Source organism: Pan troglodytes, chromosome 11 (assembly GCF_028858775.2).
Source record: "Pan troglodytes isolate AG18354 chromosome 11, NHGRI_mPanTro3-v2.0_pri, whole genome shotgun sequence".
Taxonomy (NCBI): domain Eukaryota; kingdom Metazoa; phylum Chordata; class Mammalia; order Primates; family Hominidae; genus Pan; species Pan troglodytes.
Window position 1 is genome coordinate 49,423,670 of NC_072409.2, and position 26,015 is coordinate 49,449,684.

At 40.9% G+C, this 26,015-nt stretch overlaps 1 protein-coding gene across 2 annotated transcripts in view; it reads left to right on the forward strand.

The window, feature by feature from the left end:
- Positions 1-26,015, forward strand: part of SHC3 (SHC adaptor protein 3) — a 171,638-nt gene that overhangs the window by 123,852 nt on the left and 21,771 nt on the right. Inside the window, exons 7-11 of one of the 2 annotated variants that reach the window (XM_520118.9) lie at positions 786-912; positions 5,951-6,101; positions 7,110-7,197; positions 10,765-10,923; positions 15,218-15,513. In XM_520118.9, the coding sequence (XP_520118.3) occupies positions 786-912; positions 5,951-6,101; positions 7,110-7,197; positions 10,765-10,923; positions 15,218-15,513 (821 nt within the window). Of the gene's footprint in view, positions 1-785; positions 913-5,950; positions 6,102-7,109; positions 7,210-10,764; positions 10,924-15,217; positions 15,514-26,015 lie in introns of both variants that reach the window. The other variant, XM_009456850.5, reaches the window with a different exon arrangement.

Sequence of the window (26,015 nt, forward strand, 5' to 3'; positions counted from 1 at the left end):
TCATGTCCTTGTGTAACAGCTGGTGCCTGCTTCAAGCATAAGGACTGCTCCAGGCCTTACCACCAGCCTCGGAGTGGCCTCATTTTGGCCTACCGCCACCCCTAACTTTTATCTACTCTTTACACAAGCTGCTTTTCTGAGAATCTGCATGAATAACCAGTCTCAAATTTACGTAGACGCATGTGTCATGTTATTGGCATGGTCACACTGATAATTAATATCTCTTTATATTCATCTTCAAAGGTTTCCTTATTGTTTTGAGTGGCCACATATGATGGTCAACACTTTACCCCCACTAAGAAGCAAGTGAACTACTTGCTCTAAGTCCACTGAATAAATCAAGATTCACTCAACAGATGCTGGTTTCAGTCCATTTTTTAAGGCCTCATGGGTTTGAAGGGACCTAGTTCATGTCGAGATCAGGCTCTTTGTCATGCTGAAGTCTCCTTCTAAACAATTTTTCCCTATTGATGTCAGAATTGATGCTTTATAGACTAAAGAAATTGAAGAACATCAAATTGAACTTGAAAAATCTTTAATTTATTTAAAAATGAAACCTATAATTTTGTAGACAATAGGCTATTAAGAAATGCATGCCTATTGTGAAATGTTATAGCTGTAGGATTCCCTACCTGGAGATAAAGCTGTGGTTGGATCTGCTAGGACATATTATGGAAGAAGCATGCACATCTCTGTCCCTGTGTCCTCAGCAAGGGCTCTTTGTAGAGGAGCCCAGGTAGCACCAGTGTCTGTCTCTAATAGGCCCATGTCACTTGCTTTCCCAGCTTGTCACATTTTGGAATGCTGTGATGGGCTGGCCCAGGATGTCATCGGCTCCATCGGACAAGCCTTTGAGCTCCGGTTTAAGCAATATTTACAGTGTCCTACCAAGATTCCCGCTCTCCATGATCGGTGAGTAGTGCTGTGACACCATTTGCAATAGCCTATGTGGGTTTTATGACCTTTCCTCTTAAAACCACATCCCTGAGCTGTGTTCTGGACAGGCACAATTAATCACAGGGCTTCCTGGGCTCAGAGACACCTGGTCGGTGCTGGGATATGGCACAGAAAGCCAACAGATGGAAGCCAACATATGGATGATGCTTTGAATGTGTAGAAAAACATTTTCTTGAAACTATAGTGACGGTCGCCAAGGTTACAGAAAAGCGACTTCATTATAAATTTTTTTGTTCTGTTTCCTCTGCAGCCATGTGATGCTTCCATATGTCACCTCTTTGGGTCTATGTCACCACCAGTTCTGTGTGTCCCATTGTCCTTGTCGTTACGATTAGCCAAAGTCGTGCTGCAAGAGGTCCCCTCCGTGAGGCACTGTGCTGGCGACCAGCATAGTTTCGGCTTCGCTGGCCTTTGCAGCTTAACAGCTTGGTAGTTTGTTTACCTTCCAGGTGGCCCTGAGCAAGTTCTGTAAACTCCTTGAGTCTCAGCAGCTTTATCTGTGAAGTAGGAATAAGAATGGCACCTTAGGTTTTTTTTTTTAAGTGTTCAACAAAATAGTGAGTGTGAAGAGGAATTGGGAGATGTTTAGTTTATTATAAAAAATGTTCAGGTTCTATCACTGAGTTTCCTTAGGATGGAAGAATATTCCATACAGCATCAAGCATTAAAAGAAAAGTAATATGGGGCATATTGGTCATTCAGTATTCTGTCCTTGATTGAACTTGCATAATGAAAATCTATTCTAATGTTGTGGTCGCTAGAAACAAAACTTTACTGTTCCTAAATTTACTCTATACTTTTTTCAAACTTCTAAAGCCACATTCTTCTATGCCTTAGTTCTAGAGTCAGACTCTACCTTTGTTCTTATGATTATGAAGGCTTCTTTCATCTCCCTTCTCAGTCTTTGCCGTTCTTCAAAGAGACTTTTCATTTCTTTTCCTCTTTCCCTGGAAAATTCCGTTTAAGACATTCATTTTGGAGGTGCCTCTGCAGGACCCACCATTTCCACATTGCTAGAAACTTCACTCCAGAGGCTGAAAATGCTAGAATTCAATTCTCCCTTATGGCCATCATATTAAAAAAAAAAAAAAAGAACGAAAGAAACTTCAGCAAGCTGGGACAGGAGGATGTGTATAGAAAGTTAGAGGCAGACAGTGACAGCAACCCAAATGTAGGTAGGAGACTGAGGAAACAAATTTTTTATTTTGTGTATAATGGGACATAGTAGTTAATAAGAATTCACCAATATACATGTACTACCAGCATAAATCTCAAAATTTATAATGAAATAAAAAAGAGCAAGTTACAAAAGGATATGAACCATTTATGAAAAATTTGAAAACATAAATGATTGCATATATAGTATATGGATAAATAAATGTATGGAAAGACTATAAAAACATACACAAGGCCGGGCACAGTGGCTCACACCTGTAATCTCAGTACTTTGGGAGGCCAAGGCGGGTGGATCACCTGAGGTCAGGAGTTCAAGACCAGCCTGGCCAACATGGTGAAATCCCATCTCTACTAAAAATACAAAAATTAGTTGGGCATGGTGATGCATGTCTGTAGTCCCACATACTTGTGAAGCTGAGGCAGGAGAATCACTTGAACTCGGGAGGTGGCGGTTGCAGTAAGCTGAGATTGTGCTGCTGCACTCCAGCCTGGGCGACAAAGCAAGACTCCATCTCAGAAAATCAAACACACAAACAACAACAACAAAATGCAAAAATGCTATACACAACTCCAGGATATCTGAAGACAGGACAGAGGTGTGGGTAAATGGGTTGCATTTGACTGTATTTGTCAAGCATATACCCCCTACACCATTTTATAATAAAAATGTTCCAATATACACAAAGAACTGTATAGACACCATCTAGCTTCTACCATTAACATTTTACTTATAATATCACATATCTATGTATCCATCCAACGTAAGTTTGACAAATTTTATTAAAAAGGGAAGCATGTAATTGATAAAAGAAAAATTTCAGCCGAATTAAATTTAAAGGAGTTTAATTGAGCAATAAACAATTCCCAAACAGAGCAGCCTCCCAGCCAGAGTAGACTCGGTGACTCCAGGGCAGCCACGTGGTGGAAGAAGATTTATGGAGAGAAAAAGGAAAATGACTTACAGAAAATGGAAGTGAGGTTCAGAAATAGCTGGATTGGTTACAGCTCGGCGTTTGCCTTATTTGAACACAGTTGGAACAGTTGGCCGCATTTGATTGGCCAAAACTCGGTGATTGGCACAAGAGTAGGCTACGGTCTGTTTACACATCCACTTGTACAGTTCAGGATTTACAGAGAAACCTTTAGGCCAAACTTAAATACGTAAGGAGGTAGCTTTAGGCTAAACTTGATTTAACATAATAGATCAAAAGGTTAACACTTATTTAATCTCCATGGGGGATGCGTAAGTATATTTCATATTAATTATTATGCTAGCCTTTGTTTCTGAAATGTTGAATAAAAGCCAAATAAATGCTATTAAGATAATACACACAAAAATGAATGGAGGGAGTTAATTTAACTACCACACTTCTCTGGCAGTGTACATAATGTATGAAGTTCTGTATGTGTTTGTATGTAGTGAAGTTTGAAGGATTTTTGGGGAAAGAAAATGTAGTAGACAGGATCTTATCCACTGAGAAAAATGTCGCCTCCAAATGCAAGTATTGGCATATCATTTCTGGTTTTGTTTTGTTTTGTTTTGTTTTTAAGAGGGAGTCTGGCTCTGTCACCCAGGCTGGAGTGCAGTGGCGCGATCTTGGCTCGCTGCAAGCTCCACCTACCGGGTTCGCGCCATTCTCTGCCTCAGCCTCCTGAGTAGCTGGGACTACAGGCGCCTGCCACCACGCCCGGCTAATTTTTTGTATTTTTAGTAGAGATGGGATTTCACCGTGTTAGCCAGGATGGTGTCGATCTCCTGACCTCGTGATCCGCCCCTCTCGGCCTCCCAAAGTGCTGGGATTACAGGCGTAAATCACTGTGCCCGGCCGGCATATCATTTCTAAAGCAGAGCAGTGACAAGGGGCCCTGCCTGTAGCTTCATACTGTCGGTGACCTGACACCCCCCTCACCTTATCCTGCAGAGGCTCCTGGTGTCCCGCAGGGTACTGTCCGAGAGCAGGGCGAGGAGGATCTCCTGAGCTTCCCCTGCCTTCCGTTTCAGCTCCGCTCCTCCAGCAGGGTGCAGCCTGGGAACATGAGAGAACCCACACTGCATCCAGCTGTTCCAGCCCCATTCTCTGGGGACACTGAAAAACAAATCAGATGCCACTAAGACTCCATTTATTATTATTTTTAAAATTGATAATTCATATATAATCAAATTGCTCTTTTAAAGTTTACAATTCAGTTGATTTGTTATATTCAAAAGTACAATTATCACCATTAATTCCAGAACGTTTTCATTACCCCCCAAAGAAACTCTATACTCATCAGCAATTACTCCCCATTCTCCACTCCCCACTCTCCCACCAACCACTAATCTACTTTCTGTCTCTATGGATTTGCCCATTCTGGACATTTCATATAAATGGAATCATATTTTTGTATCTGGCTTCTTTCACTTAGAAGAATGTTTTCAAGATTCACTCATGTTGTAGGATCTGTCAGTATTTCTTTCATTTTAGAGTTCTTAATAATATTTGAGTGTATAGGTATATGACCTTTTGTTCATCCAGTCATTAGTTTATGGACAGTTGGGTACTTCTACCTTTTTTTTTTTTTTTTTTTTTAATGGAGTCTTACTCCATTGCCCAGGCTGGAGTGCAGTAGCACGATCTCGGCTCACTGCAACATCCACCTCCCGGATTCAAGCAATTCTCTCGTCTCAGCCTCCCGAGTAGCTGGAACTACAGGTGTGTGCCACCACGCCTGGCTAATTTTTGTATTTTTAGTAGAGACAGGGTTTCACCATATTGCTCAGGCTGGTCTTGAACTCCTGACCTCATGATCCGCCCGCCTTGGCCTCCCAAAATGCTGGGATTACAGGCGTGAGCCACCGCGCCCGGCCCTACCTTTTAGCTCTTATGAACAATGCTACTGTGAAGATGTATGCAAGTTTCTTTGTGGACATATGTTTCAATATTCTTATGTATATACCTGGGAGTGAAATTCTGTGGTCATATGGTTATGCTGAAACTGCAAAGCTATTTTCTAAAGTGGCTGCACCATTTTACAGTCCCATGAGCAATGTGTGAGGGTTCTAATATCCCCACGTTCTTATCAACACTTTTTCTTGTCCATCTCTTTGATTATAGCTACCCTAGTGGGCATGAAGTGGTCTCTGGTTGTGGTTTTGATGTGCATTTTCCTGATGACTAACGCTGTTGAGGATCTTTTCATGCGCTTATTGGCCTTTTGTGTATCTCTGGAGAAAAGTCTGCTCAAATCCTCAGCTCATTTTTAAGATCGGGTTGTCTTTTCATTGTTGAGTCGTACGAGTACTTTATAAATTCTAGATACATGTCTCATTTAAGATGTATGTTAGCAAATATTTTCTCCCATTTTGTAGTTTGTGTTTTTACTTTCTTGATAATGTCCTTTGAAGCACAACAGTTTTTTCAAATAGCAGAAGGGAGAATTTTGAGAGGTTCGTATTCTACCATTTTCCCTCGTATCACTAAATTTCCATTTTGTAGTTGGTTTTGTTTGGGATCAATTTCATGGCTTACAAAAATGTGTGCTGTCCCTTGAGGAGCTGGCTATCCTTAGGCATAATTTCTTTCTTAATTAAAATGTACTTTTACAAAAGGACATCCTTCAAACATGATTGAAATGTTCCAATGAGTGAAACTCTGAATATGGCAGACATATTTTGCTAAACCACTCATCTGCTTTTCATCTATGCATGAGACCTGGATGGCTGAGGAGGCACTGACTAAACTCTCTTTTCTTAATAACAGGCGCTAACATTAGATTTGTTGATTTTGGCTGCAAGTTCAACTTTTGGCTAAAGCCCTTGGAAATCTTCCTTTAACAGAATGCAGAGTCTGGATGAGCCATGGACGGAAGAGGAGGGAGATGGCTCAGACCACCCATACTACAACAGCATCCCAAGCAAGATGCCTCCTCCAGGGGGCTTTCTTGATACTAGACTGAAACCCAGACCCCATGCTCCTGACACAGCCCAGGTAAGTCTTATACTTTTTTTCTTATATAAGGAATGGAGGCTAACTCTACTTTATTTCCTTTTGTTTTCTTTGGTTTTATATCAGGCTGATGTTCTGTTTCATTTTTGACACAGTAAATCATGAGCTTTCTCTCACTGGATTTCATGAGGCATGAAGATGAAGAGAGGCTTTGGGTTAACATCATAAAGCATTGGCCAAATGCTTTGGAACTGTGTGGTGATTCCTGGGATATGAGTCTGGGGGTGTCCTCTGTACCCTCAGACATATTCCATCATACTGTGATCTCAGTGAGGGAAAGAGAGAATTTAAGATTTTAAAAAGGCTTGGGAGGCATTGGGTTCTCTGAAAAGGAGTGAATATAGACCCTTAAAATGATGAGAATTTTATGAGTTTTCTATTTTATTCATTCCCGTGTTTTATGTCCAACTCAAAATTCTAGTAAGGCAATTGCTTTCTAGAGTTATGATATTTCTGTTTTGTTATAGGAAATTTTTTAACGTTACTACCTTATGTGAATGATAATGACACCACTAAAAATGGCAAAATAACATTGAGCTCAGGGATCTGACACTGAGAGGGAATTTCCTGATTTTTTGAAGGAAATTTCCTGGTTTACAGAGTGGACTTGACCAAGTGTGAACGATCATGGGCGTATGTGTTATGTGGGAAGTGTGTTCTGACACATAGATACTCTGTAATTGAAATTTATTTTAGGACATACATATGGAAGAGCTTGATTTACAGTCACACTTCGGGAGGGGTGGGGGGGTAATGAAAACAAGGGTGGGGCATGTGTAGTTTTGATGGAGATGCAGCCTTTTCCTCACACCCACACAAACTTATTTCCCAAATCTTAATGCCAACCATGAGGCATGAAGGGAAAATTGGGTGTAACAGAGGATGCGAACCACCTTAAGGATCAATTCACCGACTGTCTTGTGGCTTTCAAAAGTGGGGAAATGAGAAGAAAATAATTTTTTCATTCTGTGTATTTACATGTGTCTATAGTTTGCAGGAAAAGAGCAGACTTATTACCAGGGAAGACACTTAGGAGACACTTTTGGCGAAGACTGGCAGCAAACACCTTTAAGGCAAGGTGAGAGGAAAGGTGAGATGGGTGAGAAACACAAAAGACACTTTTCAAAAGTAACATGCTCACCACTGGGTCACCTATTTTCTGTGGACTGACAGAGTGACCCCTGGATATATGTGCTGTGTGTGTTGCTATAGAATCCTGACTAGACTATAGAAATAGAAGCAACGGTGTGGTCAGGCGCGGTGGCACACGCCTGTAATCCCAGCACTTTGGGAAGCTGAGGCGGGACGATCACCTGAGGTCAGAAGTTCGAGACCAGCCTGACTAACATGGTGAAACCCCAACTCTATTAAATAAAAAAATTTGCCGGCTGTGGTGGCGGGTGCCTGTAATCCCAGCTACTCAGGAGGCTGAGGCAGGAGAATCACTTGATCCCAGGAGGTGGAGGTTGCAGTGAGCCAAGATGATGCCATTGCGCTCCAGCCTGGGCAACAACAGCAAAACCCCATCTCAAAAAAAAAAAAAAAGCAACAGTGTTGCAGACATCTCCTGGCACCAATCAGGTAGTGCCTCCCTGCAGCTCCAGGACCATTCACACCCCGTCTGCAGTCACTGCCTCATGCCCTTGAGACTGTACACCTCCATGCTGGGAGAGCTTCCGTGCCCAGGGGTGCTGAGAAGTTGACATCTCAGGCGCACTTCACCCCAGTTTCCTATGGGAACTGGTGAGGCAACTCTAAGGTTGAGGTTGAGCCCCCGTGACTCCTACAACAAATTGTTGCCTTTCCTTCCTTGTCTCGTTCTCCTTCCCTTTACTCAGGGTCAGCTTCAGGGGGGATGTGAAGCCCCCTACTCTAAGCTGGGGATTGAGGCAGAGGTGGCACCAGGGATATACGTCTCTCACAGGCCCTGGATACTCTCAGAGAACACTTCTGCATCTTACAATCATAATAACATGCACCTACATCACACATTAAAACTAATGTCGATATAACTGTCTATAAGTCAGATATCTGCAAATAATTCAAATATATTTAGATACAGCCATAATAATTTAGATACAACTATCTAAGAAGTAACTGCTAATTGCTCACATAAGTCTTTATTCTCTAGACAGTTATATATATACATACAAATATGTATGAATGTATTCATATCTCAATCTAATCCTTTAAGAATGTCTTTTAATTTTAACCTTTTTCCCTTCTCAAAAACATTTATAACTCTTTCACTAGCTCTGGGATCCTGGCTACTAAGTCTATAAGATCTGAAGGGGATGGATGCAACTGATGCTTCTATGTATCTAAATTTAAACATTATTGGTTTAATGTTGAGGCTTATTCCTTCATTATAGCTATTTATGCCAGGAAGCAAATGACAATACATTTTTAAAATGTCCTCTGTGTAAGAGAATTTCGTCTCGCCTGCCCCAGATGCAGGAAGACCCACAGTGCTGGCCCAGTCAATAAAACATAAGGCCTGGCAGAAGCCACCACATGTTCTGCCTCAGAATAGGCTGGAAATAGCAAATCAGAGTCATAACTTTGCCAGAGGGACATTTTCATTATGGGCTATTTATCCTTGTTCTACACACATTTAAAATGCATTTCCATAACATGTGTGTGCATAGACATATAATAACTGCTAAAGAATAAAGGAGACACATTATTTCCCTTAGATATTTACTTTATTGTAAAATATATCAGGTTTATTTTAAAATAGGTCTTGTTTTTGATATATTCAAGTTATTCCAGCCAGATCGAGAACAGATGATGTTGCAGAATGAGCTCCTGGCCTGGAACTTGAGACTCAGAGCTCTCAATAAATTTCCAGCTCTTCTTTGAAAACAATAAATAGGTAGGGCATGGTGGCTCATGCCTGTAATTCCAGCACTTTGGGAAGCCGAGGCGGGTGGATCACCTGAGGTCAGGAGTTCGATGCCAGCCTGGCCAACATGGTGAAACCCCGTCTCTACTAAAAATACAAAAAATTAGCTGTGCATGGTGGTGGGCACCTGTAATCCTAGCTACTCGGGAGGCTGAGGAAGGAGAATTGCTTGAACCTGGGAGGTGGAGGTTGCAGTGAGCCGAGATCATGCCACTTGCACTCCAGCCTGGGTGACAGAATGAGACTCTGCCTCAAAAAAAAAAAAAAAATAAATAAATATCTTTTCTCACATAACAAATTAGAATGTCACTTATTAATTTGCTGGCAGATACTGTCCCCAATGGAAGTGAACTCCAGGTATCACGATGGCACGTGTCCTCCTGCCCCGGCTCAGCACCTGTTGTCATCTATGGTGGGAAAGGGCAGTCAGGAAGATTATGCATTTGGGCTCTTGATCTTCTCCTTTTAAAATTTTTTAATGAAATTCTTTTCTAAAGGCTGATTTGTTTGCAATGTACACAAAGGTGTAAACTGCAAATAGCTGTCACTAAGCAAGGATGCGTAATCTGACTAGACTCTTCAATGTAGAAAGCATGTTGAGAAATAGGAGAGTAGAAACACAGTCCATGATGTTGCAGGTGGTGCTCCCCAGCGAGGGAATGTTAGCACGACACTTCATTCTCACACCTACAGCCTGGGAGACAGTGGTGTGCTGGCAAACGTCCAGCCACAGGCTCTTGGGAACGCTTTTTAAAAAGCCCTGAACCAACTCCTGCCAGCTGGATTGAGCTGGCTTCAACACACCACCGCCCATAGGGTATGAAAGACACCCTCTTTCCAGAAATGTGAATACCACAGGGTGTTCTTGCGAACATGTTTACGTAAGAAGATTGGAGACAGGGCGCACACACAAAAAGACTCCGAGAAGGATCTGAACAGGCGTTCTCCGGCAACTAGGTCTGGGTGTCACTTTCACCCAGGGTCTGGGTGACAGAACAGCCTGGGCCCAGCCTCAGCACACCCACTGGCTAGCTGTGAAGTCCTGTCAAGGCACTAGGTCTTTCACACTAGGTCTCGGTGACAGAACAGCCTTGGCCTAGCCTCAGCACACCCATTGGCTAGCTGTGAAGTCACATTGAGGCAGCATCACTGCCTCAGCAGAGGGGGCTCTTCACTTGCACACCTACCCTGGGCTTCCTTCACAGACCCAGGGGCAGTAACTGCAGCCCTATTTTATAAGGAAGGAGTCTCTCTCAGTTCCTTAGGAGGTACAGAGCTTCTATTGTATTGCTTGAATGAAGTTAATTTATAAAGCATTTGCTTATATTTAAAAAGAAAACAAGAGCAATTAATATAAGGCTTGTGGTCCTTCTGCTCAGTTATTTGATCTTGGAGCATTTGTCAAGGAGAGGAGGAGACCAGGCATGTTCTGCCTGCCAGGCTCCTGCCGTCTTGGGGCAGCAAGGGCCAAAATCTTTGCTAAGGCCATCACAGTGGAGCCATCAAGGTGTCCACCCTGACATTGGCTGGCAGACCCCATGCTGATATGAAGGACTGGAAAACATCCTAGCCGGGTCACAGCAGTGTGTGGTGACAAGCTCAGAAGAGGAGAATATCACCCATAGGAATCCGAAGGAGGAGGTTTCCCATTTGCAGGCAGAAGAGCTTCTTTGTGAAAGGCTGGGTGGCTTGAATAGTGTCACCATCATAAAAGAAAAGGGGCTAACTTTCTTGTTGCAGGGTCCTCGGACATCTACAGCACGCCAGAAGGGAAACTGCACGTGGCCCCCACGGGAGAAGCACCCACCTACGTCAACACTCAGCAGATCCCACCACAGGCCTGGCCGGCTGCGGTCAGCAGTGCTGAGAGCAGCCCGAGGAAAGACCTCTTTGACATGAGTGGGTTTCTGTTTGTCTCTGGTTTTCTTTTCTTTTGAGGTTGCTTTTTATCCTGCCTTTTATTTGAAATCTGTGTAATTACTGAATTTTCTGATAGCAGGGTTTTGGTTAATGGTGATGATTAGCTGTACTTTTCTGGGTGATGATTGGGTTTGTTTAAGGCTTTAGGATTATAGCCCTCTCTGTAGTCAAGAGACAGTGCAATTTCCCCCTCTTTTTGGAATTGACGTTCCTCTTGAAGATCTGCAAATGTATTGAGACAATATACATACACAAGTGTTTATTTATTCATTTAAATAGTAATTGGCTATTATGTGCCAGCTACTGTATTAGTTGCTAAGGATGCAAAGATGAAATGGCATGGCCTGTGTTTCCACGGAGCTCTAGGTCTATGAAGCAGACCAACATTTAACATATAGGCAAGAAATTGCAACACACCTCTCTCTTATGAGGGTTTTCTCTCTCTTTCTCCTCTCCTCCCACTTGTGCTCTCATTTTTTTCTCTCTTTTTTTCTCTCTTGCTCACCTTTTACCTCTCTCCAAATATTTACTGAACACTTACCATTTGTCAAATACTATTCTACTTGATGGAGATATACAGGAAAACAAAACCAGCAAAGTCTCTACCTCGTGGAGGTATCTATTACCAGGTAGTGGTAAATGCTCCTCAGTTATGAAAACTAAACAGGATAAGGAGAGTAATAGGAATCTATTGCAGATAGCATTATAGTGGGATGTGTACCACAGACTTTCTGTTTGTCATATAGACTGAGGAAATTAAATCGTTCATGAACTGATTAATGAAAGTGAAAATTTTTGTTAAAAAATTTTGAAAGAGCATCACAAGCTCACAAGAGCTAAATTTGCTTTTCATATTCCTCGAGAATTTTATAGGCTGAAGAGGGAGGGAATGGAGACTAGTTCTGAATGATTTTCTACCATGTGCTAAACACTTATTTTTAAATTTTTACAGGTAGGTATTATGATAACTACTGTTATCTTTATTTTACAGAGAAGGAAACGAAGAATCCTAGAAGTTAACTAACTTTATCATTTGTGAAAGGCAGCCTTGCTGGTCCAATATCTGTGATTTGTGGTATTTTGTATGAGTGAGGACAGTGTTAAGTGCCTTTATAATTAGGCAGCCTCATGAAAACAACACTGTTTCTCCCCAGCAAATTTGACTTCCCAGACACACTGGACCCCCATTTTGACTTAACAAAAATAATCTAAGCAAGAACTGTAGAATCTTAATGCTTGAAGCCACCTTCAATGCTAGATCACCTAATTCAGTCCCGCCAGTGCCTTTATTTTTAAAAATGTGAAAACAGCTTGAGAAATGTGAAGCCACTTTTTCAAGATGCAAAGCACAGTGGTGGCTCTCCAAGCTTTTGCTGGAGTTGTTATAGTACCTCCAAACTGCAGTTTAATAGTTCCATGTCTGGTTAGACCATTTTTACTGTTTAATATAGTCAATTTACCAATGACTCCTGGACACGGACCCTAAGGAAAGTTAGATTGGCTGGTGTTTGGGATGAAAAAATGAGAACCAGAGCTACCCTTTTCCCATCAGTTAATTTCTCCTCCTGCTTTCAAAACCTAAGGAGGGGAAACAGGATGTGAAAAGAGCCTTAGAAAGGCTGGTGCCTATTGAAAAGTATGGAACTAAATAAAGCCAGCACTCTGTGTTCTTTATTTTGAACCAGTAGATCTAAATACAGCGGTGCTGATGTGATGATGGTGATGATGATGGTGCTGCTGCTGATGGTAATTTTGATGGTGGTGGTGGTGGTGATAATGATGGTGATGGTAGTAATAGTGATGATGGTGCTGATGGTGATGGTGATAATGGTGAGGTGATGATGGTGGTGATGGTGGTGATGGTGATGATGATGATGATGATGGTGGTAGAAAGATGGTGATGGTAGTGATAGTGATGATGGTGCTGATGGTGATAGTGATGATGGTGCTGATGGTGATGGTGATGATGGTGCTGATGGTGATGGTGACAATGGTGGTGATGGTGATGGTGATGATGCTGCTGCTGCTGATGATGATGATAGTGGCGGTGGTGACAGTGATGATGATGGTGATGTTGATGATGGTGGTGGTGATGATGATGATGGTGATGATGCTGCTGATGGTGGTGGTGTTGATAGTGATGATGATGGTGATGATGATGGTGGTGCTGCTGCTGCTGATGGTGCTGGTGGTGGTGATGATGGTGATGGTGATGATGGTGGTGGTGATGATGCTGATGATGGTGCTGGTGGCAAAGGTGGCGGTGGTGACAGTGATGATGATGGTGATGTTGATGATGGTGGTGGTGATGATGATGATGGTGATGATGCTGCTGATGGTGGTGGTGTTGATAGTGATGATGATGGTGATGATGATGGTGGTGCTGCTGCTGCTGATGGTGCTGGTGGTGGTGATGATGGTGATGGTGATGATGGTGGTGGTGATGATGCTGATGATGGTGCTGGTGGCAAAGGTGGTGGTGGTGATGGTGATAATGGTGGTGAGATGGTGGTGATGCCGATGGTGGTGGTGGTGGTGGCGGCAATGGTGATGGTGATAGTGCTGATGGTGTTGATGGTGGTGATGCTACTGCTGCTGCTGTTACTGCTGCCGCTCCTGTTGCTGCTGGTGACAGTGATGGTGATGATGATGGTTATGCTGGTGACAATGATGGTGATGATGATGATGATGACAATGGGGATGATGGTGATAATGGTGATGATCCTGATGATGCTGATGGTAATGGTGGTGGTGATAATGGTGAGGGGATAGTGATGATAGTGTTGATGGTGGTGATGCTATTGCTGCTGCTGCTGTTGCTGGTAGTGACAGTGATGGTGGTGACAATGATGGTGATGATGATGGTTATGATGGTAACAATGGGGATGATGGTGATAATGGTGATGACGATGGCGACGATGGCGGTGATGCTGATGGTGGTGGTGGTGCCAATAAAAGTGAATGTGGGGATGGTGGCGATGTTGGGGATGATGATGACGATGTTGATGATGTAGATGATAGCGAAGGTGGTAATGGTGTAGAAACAGTATAAAACAAATGACAATTCCAGGTAATCAGGAAAAAAGTCAGATGAAAAAGAACTTCCACAGACATAATTTTTGCCAATGGTTCTAACTTATTTTTATCTCCAAATCTGTCAAAGATTAATAAGCATCAAAAAGAGCTAATTTTAGTTTCATTTACTCACCTCACTTCTGCCCACGCTGTACTAACATCGAACAAGTTTGGCTTATTTTACAGCATCTGTTGACTATACTGAATGAACTGTGTGCTAGGAGCAATGCTGGGCTCTGAGGGTGTAGTTATGCTCAGGAAAGAACCATTCCTGTTCTTGTGCTGCTTATGTTGTATGTATGTGTATGCTTATGGGTAGACAGCGTAGTCTGAAATAACCATCGCACTACCTTCCACTTGCATAGCACTGTGCATTTTTCAGCGTCCTTTCATACACACTACCTTATGTGAAAATCGAACATCGGGATTTAGTTAGACATGCCTGGCTACTTCTTTTGCTGCCGGTATTTATTGTTAGAGCAGCAGTCTCACCATTCACACATGCCTTGCACTGAGAAGTGTGCTCTGAAGGGGATGAAACCAAGTATGGTCTCAGGCATTCATGTGAGAGCCTCGTTCCACAGGGAAACAAGTGAAGGTTAAGGGAAGGTGGAGCTCCTAGCCTGGGGCAAGTCACACAAGAGGAACCCAACACCCGTCAGCTTTCTCTTTTAAAAATTTGCCTGATGCAAAGATTTTGAAATAAACCTTTGGTGGATTGGGCTCAGGTTTTGCATAAAATCAAAGCTTTGTAGCTTGTCTTTCCCTTTGGTATTGGCAGATTTTTGTTCAGAATTTGTTAAAGAGGCTGGCTGAAGTTCCAGAGAAAGTACGTGGCATGTGATATTCATGGCCTCTTGCAGCATGCAAAAATGAAGTCATTCCAGCTAGCTAGACAAAGGGTGTGCTTGACTCCTTGGCACACAGCACAACTCCCAGCTGTCTTGGGAAAGCAGACTCATCAGAAAGTCATGCCAAAATTTGGGCTGTGCTTTTCAATGCTTGTTATGATGGCTCTTGTTATATTACCAGCCAGTTAGTTGTCTCCATTGGTTTTTGTTTTCCCCTTCTGGAGGAGTTGCCTTCGCATTTCCATCTCTCTCACTGTATTTTTTTTTTTTTTTTTTTTTTTTTTTTTTTTTTTATCATTTGCTCTTCTTGGGATTGACTTGTTGCTGGTCAATATTGTTGATGACAGAACCTTTTGAAGATGCTCTCAAGAACCAGCCCTTGGGGCCTGTGTTAAGCAAGGCAGCCTCCGTGGAGTGCATCAGCCCTGTGTCACCTAGAGCCCCAGATGCCAAGATGCTGGAGGAACTGCAAGCCGAGACTTGGTACCAAGGAGAGATGAGCAGGAAGGAGGCAGAGGGGCTGCTGGAGAAAGACGGAGACTTCCTGGTCAGGAAGAGCACCACCAACCCGGGCTCCTTTGTCCTCACGGGCATGCACAATGGCCAGGCCAAGCACCTGCTGCTCGTGGACCCAGAAGGCACGGTGAGCACCCAGTGGGGGCGGGGCCGGACCTGCCAATGGGTGCAGACCTGCCTTAAACAGTCTCCACTTTGTCAAATGCCCTCCACATTCCCACCTCTATCCACAAGTGCCTACCGAGTCCTCCAGGGGAACGCAGGGACAGACAACTCCTGTCATCAGGCCAGAGCCAGGAGCCAGGAGCCAGTGGTCAGGGCCCCACACAAGTTTTAAAACTTTTAGAACTATGGCCTAGGCTGAAAGCCTTGACTTTTATGTCCTTTAAAGTAAATAAATACAGAAACTGAGAGCATTTTCCTTACAAACACATTTCTAGTAGACAAGGAAGTACAGGCTCCTAGGCTTTTAATATTTATCTTGAATGCTTATCTCGAAAAGTTGAATCACTGAGGATTTTGTTCTAAGGCTGTAAAATGTGATGATCAGTAAATGAAACCCCCATTGCTAAGTCTCTTGTTTTCCCGTTTAGAGAAGTAACTCCTACTGATGTTGGCCATCCCTGGCACTACAGCTGTATCTGAATAATCCCGTAGGTTTGGCTGAATTTTTCATCTTCCCGTCAAGAAAGACATTTATCTTTACCTGGGGCATAGTCCAAGAATTGCTAAGTTTAATAAATGCAGTTAAATCAACCTAACCATTGAGTGAAATTCCAGGATTGTTTAAAACCTTTTATCCAGTGAAAACAACAAAGCAGGGTAGAGTTATTTAATAGGAGTTAAGAACATTGCATTTTCTGATTGACAGGGAGGGATGAAGCCTTTGTCTCAGTTGGACTGGAACACAATTAAACTGCATGTGTCGGGGGTGGGGGTGTTACCCAAGACAGTTTATTACCTCAGGTGCCAAGACTCAGTTGCCTGAATACCCCAGCTCCTGGCACTCTGAACAATTCCTCTTTCTGTCTCTGCAGAAGCAGCCACTTCCCACTTCCAGCCAGTAGCTAGTTCCTCTTTCCCTTCCGCGGAGACAGCCACTTCCTCAGGAATGTAACCTGTCTCCTTCCAATCCACCTTCTTTTTTTTTTTTTTTAACATATATGTACTTCTGAGAAAACATATTTTGTGTTTGTGCCTTTTAGAAATTTGCAAATTAGTCAGGCGTGGTGGCGACTGCCTGTAGTCCCAGCTACTCAGGAGGCAGAGGTGGGAGGATTGCTCGAGCCCCGTAGGTCAAGGCTGCCCTGAACTGTGATCGCAACTACTCCACTCCAGCCTGGGTGATGGAGAAAGACTCTGTTTCAAAAAAAGAAAAAAGAAGTTTGCAAACATGTTATTGTTGCACAAATCCCATTTTGTTTCTTCCTTTTCCACCACTGTATATGTTGTTGAGATCTGTCCATGGTGGTTTCTGTTTATCAGATCATTACTGTGGTGGGCTGCCTGGGGCCCGTCACGTATGCAGTCCACATGTCACTTACTGAGCTCTCTTGAGAAGGATGACTAAGCTGCTACAAACTCTCACGCATGTTTTTCTCTGTACCCGGGGACGGTATCTCTGGGACAGGAGCCAAGAGTGGCGTTTTGGTCACAGGGTACACGTACATTGAATTTCCCTAGGGCTTGCATTTGCTTTCAGAATGGCTGAGCTACTAAGGCGCACACCAGCAACATCCTTGCTCTTCCTTGAGAGAGTCTCTAGGTTTGCTAGTTTGTGGGAGTAAGGAGAAAGGGAATACCTCATTGTTTGATTTGTAATTCTTTGGTTGCACTTCATTAGTAAATTAGCAGATTCTTCCTGTAAATTTTATGTTCTTATCTTTTCTCCATGTTTTTCTTTTGACTTTCAGATTGGGCTTTCTTGTTGAGGTTTTCAGCAACAGAATTTTCATATGTATTCTCTTGCTTTTTTCATCTATCTGATAATTTTGTCTGTGATACTCTTCATCAAATAGAAGTCTTTCATGGGACGCATCCGAATCCATCAGGTTTCCCCCTTTGTGCTTGATGGTTTTGACTTTTAAAGTTTTTCTCCCCCACAAATCACAAATATACTGGATTTGAATATATATTTTCTTTTGTTAGCTTTATAGTTTTATCTTTCACAGGTAGGCTTTAATTCCAACTGAAGGTACTTTTGAATATGAAATGAGATAGAGACCCAATACACACACACACACACACACACACATCTATATATATATTTTTTTGTTTGTTTGTTTTTTGCTTGTTTTTGTATTTTTAGTAGAGACAGATTTTCTCCATATTGGCCAGTCTGGTCTTGAACTCCTGACCTCAGGTGATCCACCTGCCTTAACCTCTCAAAGTGCTGGGATTACAGGTGTGAGCCACCACACCTGGCCGAGGCTCAACATGTTTTTAAATCTCCAGATAGTAAGCCAGTTTTTCTGTCACCATTTACTAAATCATTCATCTCTTCTCTGCTGTCCTGATGTTCCTTCTGAAACATACTAAGTTCCTTGCATCATGGTCTGTTTCTGGGTGCTGGATTCTATTCTACTGATCTGACTGTTTAGTCCTCGTATAAGTACCATGCTATTTCCATCCTTATGGCTTTGGAACTCTCCTAACATCTGGTGGTGTGAGTCCTTCCTCTTGATTCTCCTTTTTCTAAACCGTTTTACTGAGCTTCATATATACATTCTTCTTTATACTGATTTTAGAATCAGTTTTTCAAGTCACCAACAATACATGCTGGGATTTCAATAGGGCTTGCACTAAATGTATGTAGATTAATTTGAGGAAGAACAGACATTTTTGTTGGGGAGATCAGACCCAACGCCAGGTCGTGGGGCTGACAAAGTCCGGCAGAGTCAAAGGATTGAGAAAAAGACAGTTTGAGAGAGAAAGGTGGGACACCAGAGGGCCATCGCAATCGTGGAGGTTGCAAAGGCCCCGAGCTCTGGGAGCCCGCGCTATTTATTGGTAATCCAACAGAGGAACAGGTGGTGAGAATGTGGAGGTCAAAATGACACGTTGCATTAAGCACATGATTTACAGCTGTGATGGTTTAACATTTATATGGAACATGTTCTGCTACTTGAGATAATGGGAATACAACCGATCTAGGAGCCTAGGAGGGCTAGAAGCAAGGAGCCAGCAAGCTAGACACATTCCCAAGGACATTATGCAAGCCCTGCCTCAGTTTCCCTCCCAACATTCAGCTTTTTCCCAACAATTTTTCTGTATTAGATCAGCACAACCATGAACATGGCATAAGTCTCCAGTAACTTAGTTTTTAAGGTGTCTTTTGATAGAGTTTTAAAATTTTTCCCACAAATTCTTCTGTCTCCTTTATTAGATTATTTCCTACAGTGTCTAGATTTAGCTCCTGTTGTAAGTGGCATATTATTTTGAGTTTCTTTTTCTTGACGATTTTTGCCGGAGAGAGAAGAATGTGGTGTGATCTTGTGCCTGGACACTTTGCTTCTTCCAGTAGTTTTACAGGAACATTGGTCCTGCCATTGCAGACCTGGACAGTTTCACCTCCTGCCTTCCAGGGCTCACCCTTACATGGTATTTCACCCCATTGCTCTGACTAGGGGCACCTACAGAGGCTGACCAGGGGAGAGTGTCCTTGTCCACTCCAAACCTGAAAAGGAATGATTGCACTGGTTGCAGTAGGCTTTGGGGAGATTATCTTTTAGATGATTGTCCTAAAAAATTTCATTCATCCATTTATTCATTCATTCAACAAATACATACTGAATGCCTACTATGTCCAGACATTGTGTTTTGGCAGCTGGGATATGTCTAGGAATCTGTTTAAAAAGAAAATCTCTGCTCTCATGGAACTTACACATATTATTTAATTACTTTGATTATATATAGGTGTTGAACTTTATCAACTACTTCAGCACCTTTTGAGATAATAATTGTTTTTTAAATTGTTAATATGGAGAATTACACAGCTAGATTTTTCTGATGTTGTAATCCTGTCATAAACTCTACTTCACCTTGACATAGTTCTTGTGAAATACATTATTGGATTTGGTCACCGAATGTTTTATTTAGGATTTTGTTGAATCTCTGTTTGTAAGTAAAACCTGTCTTGTCTTTGCTGCCTTTGCTTGTATATGCTCATCTGGTTTTGGTATCAAGATTTTGCCATTTTGCTCACCTCTTAAGATGAGCTAGGCTTCCTACACATCAGAGAAGTCTTTTCAGAGAAGCCTTCCCTAACCTTTTTATCCCAAATAGGATCCCCTCTATACCCTCTGTTTCTGCATTCTGCTTTGTTTTTACCTTAAAGCACTTACCACAAACAAACATTCGTTTCTTTGTTAATTTCTTCATTATGTGGCTAGTTTCTTCTACTAGACTGTATTCCCCATGAGGGTAGCAAACTTGTTTAGTGCCATAGTGCCCAATATGTAGAGTAGTGCCTGGCACATAGCAGTATTCAACAAGCATTTGATGAACAAACACAAAGATTGGCCTGGGCTTTTACAGGTTAAGAGTTGAGAGCCTGTGGAGGTGATGGGGTGCTGAGGGTTACATGCTACTAGCAGATGTAGAATCAGAAACGAAATTTTTAGAATCAGCTCATACTTCTTCCTGTTTGCATAGACTAACAGTTGTGGTTATCTAAAAGAAAATAGGGGAGAAGATACCCAAGTAATTCTATGAGAATATAAATATTTCAGTTCAAAATTTTAGATATTTAAAAAAACAAAAAGCTAAAATCTAGTTAAATATGTCATCTTATAGAACAAAGATTATTGAATTTGTTCACTTAGTCTGTATAGATCAAAGAATGACTTAAAAAAGAGCTGTGTACTCCTAATAACATATTTATTATACATTAAAAATCAGTATCATAATGTGGCAGATAAAGAGGGTATGAATTTGTGGAAATACGATTAAACCAGGTATCCAAGCGAGCCAATGCCCAAAGCTGTGTAAATTACCATACAATTTTAATTTTGGAGGAGGAACTTGTAGTACTGTTGAGAAAATTTGTCAAGTCATACCTACTAATGACTGTTCTTCGGCGGGGGGCTTTTTTGTTGGATCTAATTTTTTAGTTAAATTGATCCTATGGAGGACAGCTTTAGCTGAAAAAGAAAATGGAAATGAAAGACTTAATTAAAAATGTAACATCGCATTCTTGCTGTGGGGACACCAAAATAGGCAATGAACACATTCTCTTCAATATTTATTCATCTGATTTTCATGGTAATTGGTTGGTCCCTGACTGTAAAGGGGGAAACTTGGCAGAGAACAGATTACTCAGAGAAATAAGGATGAAAACAGTTCTGCGTCTAAATTTACTCCAGAGTATACTAACCTTTGTGCCTTCCCACCGTCCACTGAGATCACTGGAAACGTGGTGAGAAGCTGCCTGGGGCATCTTCTGAGCTCTGTTCGTAAGGTGTCAAGAATATTGACTCTAAAATAGTATCTGGAAAGTGCCAGTAGCTGGGTCTCTAAGAGAAGCCTCAGAGATGGAGTCTGGAACACTTTACTTTTCAACATCTTCAGAATTGTTTAGTCAACGCTCTTATGTCTAAAATTATTCCCTGAGTCATTTATCATTGATTCATCTCTTTGGTCTTGAAGGACCAGCTAAGCGAGGTGGGCACTGTGCTTGCATTTGAATGCATTGCTACCGCTGGTGGGTGGGTTTCCTGTGGGCGTGATTCACATGGTGTCTGGTCATTGCACATTTAAGAGCACATGCTGGGAATTTTGTTCATAAAATCACAAAACATTGATGACAATCCAACGCCCCCACATTCACTAGTTTTTAAGAGTAGTTTTTAAATGTTCCCTAATCCTCACTTTATAATGCCCTGTTGTTATTTTTAAATTCCCTTTGTACCAGCCAGTCTAGGCTGTTCTGCAATAACAAAATCTGGATTCTCAGTGGTTTAACCCAGCAGAGCTCAGTCTCCCGCATGCCAAGTCACGTGTGTGTTGTGTGGCTCTCCAGTTCCCGCAGGTCCTTGGGTGACTCAGGATCCAGATGAACTGTTGTCCATCTCCTGGGCTCATCTTCTCAACACGGGAGCTCAAAGGAGAAGAGAGGCTGGAGGAAACTCGTGGGCTCTCAATGGCTGTGCTGTGGAGGGGACTCACATCAGCTCCCTCTAGTCCATGAGTCCCAGCCTCACTCCAAGGAAGCTGAGAAATGCTGAGAAACATGGAGCATTTGATCCAAGAGCCTGTCTCAGCAACATACCTTTTACATTTTTATCAATGTAACACTGAAAAATATAAACAAAGGAGATAAGGAGATATAACAGAAGGCTTTTAAAGAAAAACACTGATCTCCCCCAAACCATTTCCACCCTCACCCCATTCCCACGCAAAAACTTGTGCACACATAGTTATAGTAGCATTATTCATAATAGCCAAAAGGTAGAAACAATTCAAGTGTCATCAACAGATAAATAAGAAAGTAAAATGTTGTATATCCATACAATAGAGCATAATTCAGCTATAAAAAGAATGAAGTATTGACACATGCCACAACTTGGATGAACCTTGAAAACATTATGCTAAGTGAAAGAAGCTAGTGACAAAAGACCACATATTATTCTATTCATAGTAAAGTTCAGGATGGAAAAATCTACAGAGACCGAAAATAGATGAGTGATTCCAAAGGGCTGGGTGAGAGAAAGGGATGGGAGGACAGGGAGTTGATAGCTGAAAGGTATGGCATTTCTTTTTATGGTGATGAAAATGTTCTAAGATTGACAGTGGTGATAATGAATGTATCTGCGTATATACTGAAACCCATTGAATTGTACACCTTAAATGAATGTGGTGTCTAGATTATATCTCAATGAAGCTGTGTAAAAAGAATCTCTGTATCTGCCAGTTTATAGAAAAATACAGGTCAGGTGTGGTGGCTCACATCTGAAATCCTAACATTTTGGGAGGCTGAGGTGGGATGATCACTTGAGGCTGGGAGTTCAAGACCAGACTGGGCAATATAGTGAGACCCCATCTCTAAAATAAAAAATTAGCTGGGCATGGTGGTATGCACCTGTAATCCCAGCTACTTGAGAGGCTGAGGCAGAGTTCAAGGCTGTAGTGAGCTATGATCATACAACTGCTCTCCAGGCTGGGTGACAGGTGACTCTGTCTCAAGAAAAAAAGAAAAAAAATTACAGGGGACAGAGGAACAAGTTATACAATGCCATAAGGAAGCAAAAGCCAAATCATAAGGTGGGGTATTCCACAGACAAATATCTTGTTTTTCAAACAAATCACTGGTATGGAGGAAAAATGGAAGGAAAATATAAATAGAATAGAAGAGTGTTAAGAGAAATAATGAAATGCAAATGCAGACTACACCTATTTGGGTTCTGATTCCAACAAACAGGTAATAAAAAGAACATCCTTGAGACAATTAGAAAAATTTGATGTCCTGTTATTAGGTGTATATGTGTTTTTAACTGTTGTATCTTCCTTATGGAGTGACCCTTTATTAGTATGAAATGTTCCTCTTTATCTCTAGTAAGTTTTTTAAATTATGAATTATCTTCACTTGTTATAGGTCTATTCAGATTATCTATTTCTTCTTGAGTCAGTGTTGATATTTTGTGTCTTTCTAGGAATTTGTCCATTTTACCTAAGTATCAAATAGGTTAGCATGTATAAAGAATGTCGTTGGGTGGAGTTCTTTATAGATATCTATTAGGTCTAGTTGGTTTCTGGTGGTACTCAAGTCTTCTGTTTCCTTGTTGGTCTTTTGTCTAGTTGTTCTATTCATTATTAAAAGTCAGGTATTGAAATGTCTATTATTGTTGAATTGTCTATTCTCCTTTTATTCCTATTAATTTTGCTTTATGTATTTTGGTGTTCTGTTATTAAGTGCATATGTGTGTATAACTTTTGTATCTCCCTGATGGATATACCTTTTATTAATGTGAAATGTCCCCCTTTATCTCTAGTAACATTTTTTGCTTCTTTTGTTTTAAAATCTATTTTATCTGGTATTAGTATATGTACTCCAGCTTTCTCATGGTTGCTATATATGAGACACATTCTTTTCTCTCCTTTATTTTCAATCTGTTTGTTTTATTTTAGCCACTCTGAAAATCTCTGCCTTTTGATAGCATTTTTAATCCATTCATATTTAATGTTATTTATGATGTAGTATGATTTATAGCTGCCATTTGACTTTGTTTTTTAATGTAATATGTATATTATAGTTCTATATGTTAGGCATAACATTGCATTACATATGTACTTTTTTATACAGATGCTTTTAAAATCAGTTAATCTTGAAGTTTCTAATTGCCCTATTCTTGAGAGAAGACAGCTATGTTTTCCTCACAATGTCTTTACCCTTAACCAGTGCCTTGCTCATTCCATCTATTTCTTAGGACACACGGACAGATGGACTTCCTCTTCTAAGGTGAACTAATAAATTTCCAGGGCAAATTCATCATCCCAGGGACATATTTTCATTGGACTCTTGGACTTGTATCCTATATCTTCCTCTTTCTTGGCTTTCACTCACTTTTCACCAGACTGCTTCCTTAAGTGCCTTTCTCGGAAGAGGTGCATGAGCATAAATTTTCTCATCCTTGCATGTCTGAAAATATGTTTTTTAGTCACTTTTGATTAAAAGTATGGTTAGTTGTAGTATGACTGGTGTGATTCTTCATCCCTTATGGTTGTTTTTTTCTATAAATTTTTAATTTTTTCTTTTATCTTTGTGTTCTGTAATGACATAGGCATGAATCTACATGTGTGTCTTTTTCTATTCATTGTTCTAGGAACTTGATGAACACTTTCATTCTGAAGACTTGTGTTTTCTTTTAAATCAGAACAATTTTCTTATATAATATTTTTGATAATTTCCTGCCTTCTATATTTTTTCATCTCAGAACTCCTGGTTGAGGGAGTAGACCTTCTGGATTGACCTTGTCTCTTGTCTTTCCAAAAAGTTTCCAGTTCTTTGAAATTATGTTCTATGTTCTGGGAGCTTTTCTTGACTATCATACAAACTTATGTGTGTATAATATAGATATAATCTAGATCTATATATAGATTATCTCTATAGATATCTATATAGATATCTATATCTATATATATATTCTGCCTCAGAAGATAATTTGGAAAACAGAAAAATTTAAAAACTTATATTAATAGATATAGATTATATCTATATAGATATAGATTAATAGATATAGATTATATCTAGATATATATCTAATCTCTATATAGATATATATTACACACATGTTTGTGTGTAATATATATGCTATATATAGATATAGATTATCTCTCTATATCTATATCTATATAGAGAATATATATCTATATATAGAATATATATCTATATATGAATATATACTCTATATATAGATATATAGAATATATCTATATATAGATATATATAGAATATATATCTATATATAGATATATATAGAATATATATCTATATATAGATATATATAGAATATATAGATATAGATTATCTCTCTATATAGATAGCTATATCTATATTCTATATAGATATCTATATAGATAATCTATATCTATATATAGCATATATACACATAAACATGTGTGTAATATATATATCTATATCTAGATTAGACATATATCTAGATATAATCTATATTAATCTATATCTATATAGATATAATCTATATATATTAATATAAGTTGTTTAACTTTTTTTTCTATTTTCCAAATTATCTTCTGAGGCAGGTGTTGGTTTGCTCATCATGATCTTTCTCTTCATGGTGCTGGTGTTTTTAAGATGTCTGGCATTCTTACACCATGAGATTTCAGAACAAGAGGCTGGATGGATTTTCCTGGGGTTGTTCTCTTCTGCTGTGATGCATACAGCTCTCTTTCCCTCTAGTCTGTCCCCAGTATCAGAAGACTGACTGAGATTATGTGTGAATTGTGTGTGTGGAGGTGATGTGGGCAGAGGATAGAGGGAATGACATGTGTGGGCGTGGTTTTGTCATCTGAAGTTTAGACTTTAGGTTGAGAAGGGGAGGGGGCTTGGACTTTTAGCCTGGGTGCCTCCCAAGAGTTCTTTACTTAGGGTCACCATCCTCCTCCTACTGCCTTAATTCTCCCCAGGCAGCATGTTTAATTTCTTTGGATAAATGTTCCCTAGACTTCTTCCCCAAAGGCAAAATGCTAGTTTGGCTGTAAGGAGTTGGGAGCAGCGGGAGCTGCAGGCTCAGTTACTGAGGAGTGGTCTTTCTGCAGCCTGGCTGCCCTCCCTCCCACTGTTGCAAGGGTCCCTCTCCTCCACTGCAAGACTCCCCTGCCATGCATTCTAGGCTGCCCTCCTCCTCACTCTCTTTTATCCTTCAACATACTTCCATCTTTTCTGTTAGTCCGTAATGTGTTGAGATCACTGCCTCCTTCCCTTTTGTTTTTAGAAGTTGTTAATTCCTGCACTGTCCTTTTTCTGGGTTCGGAGAAGGTGGGATAGGGCAATTCCTGTACTCATCCTAACTGCTATAAAAAATTAGCATTTCGGCTGGGCACAGTGGCTTATGCCTGTAATCCCAGCACTTTGGGAGGCCGAGGCAGGCGGATCACGAGGTCAGGGGATTG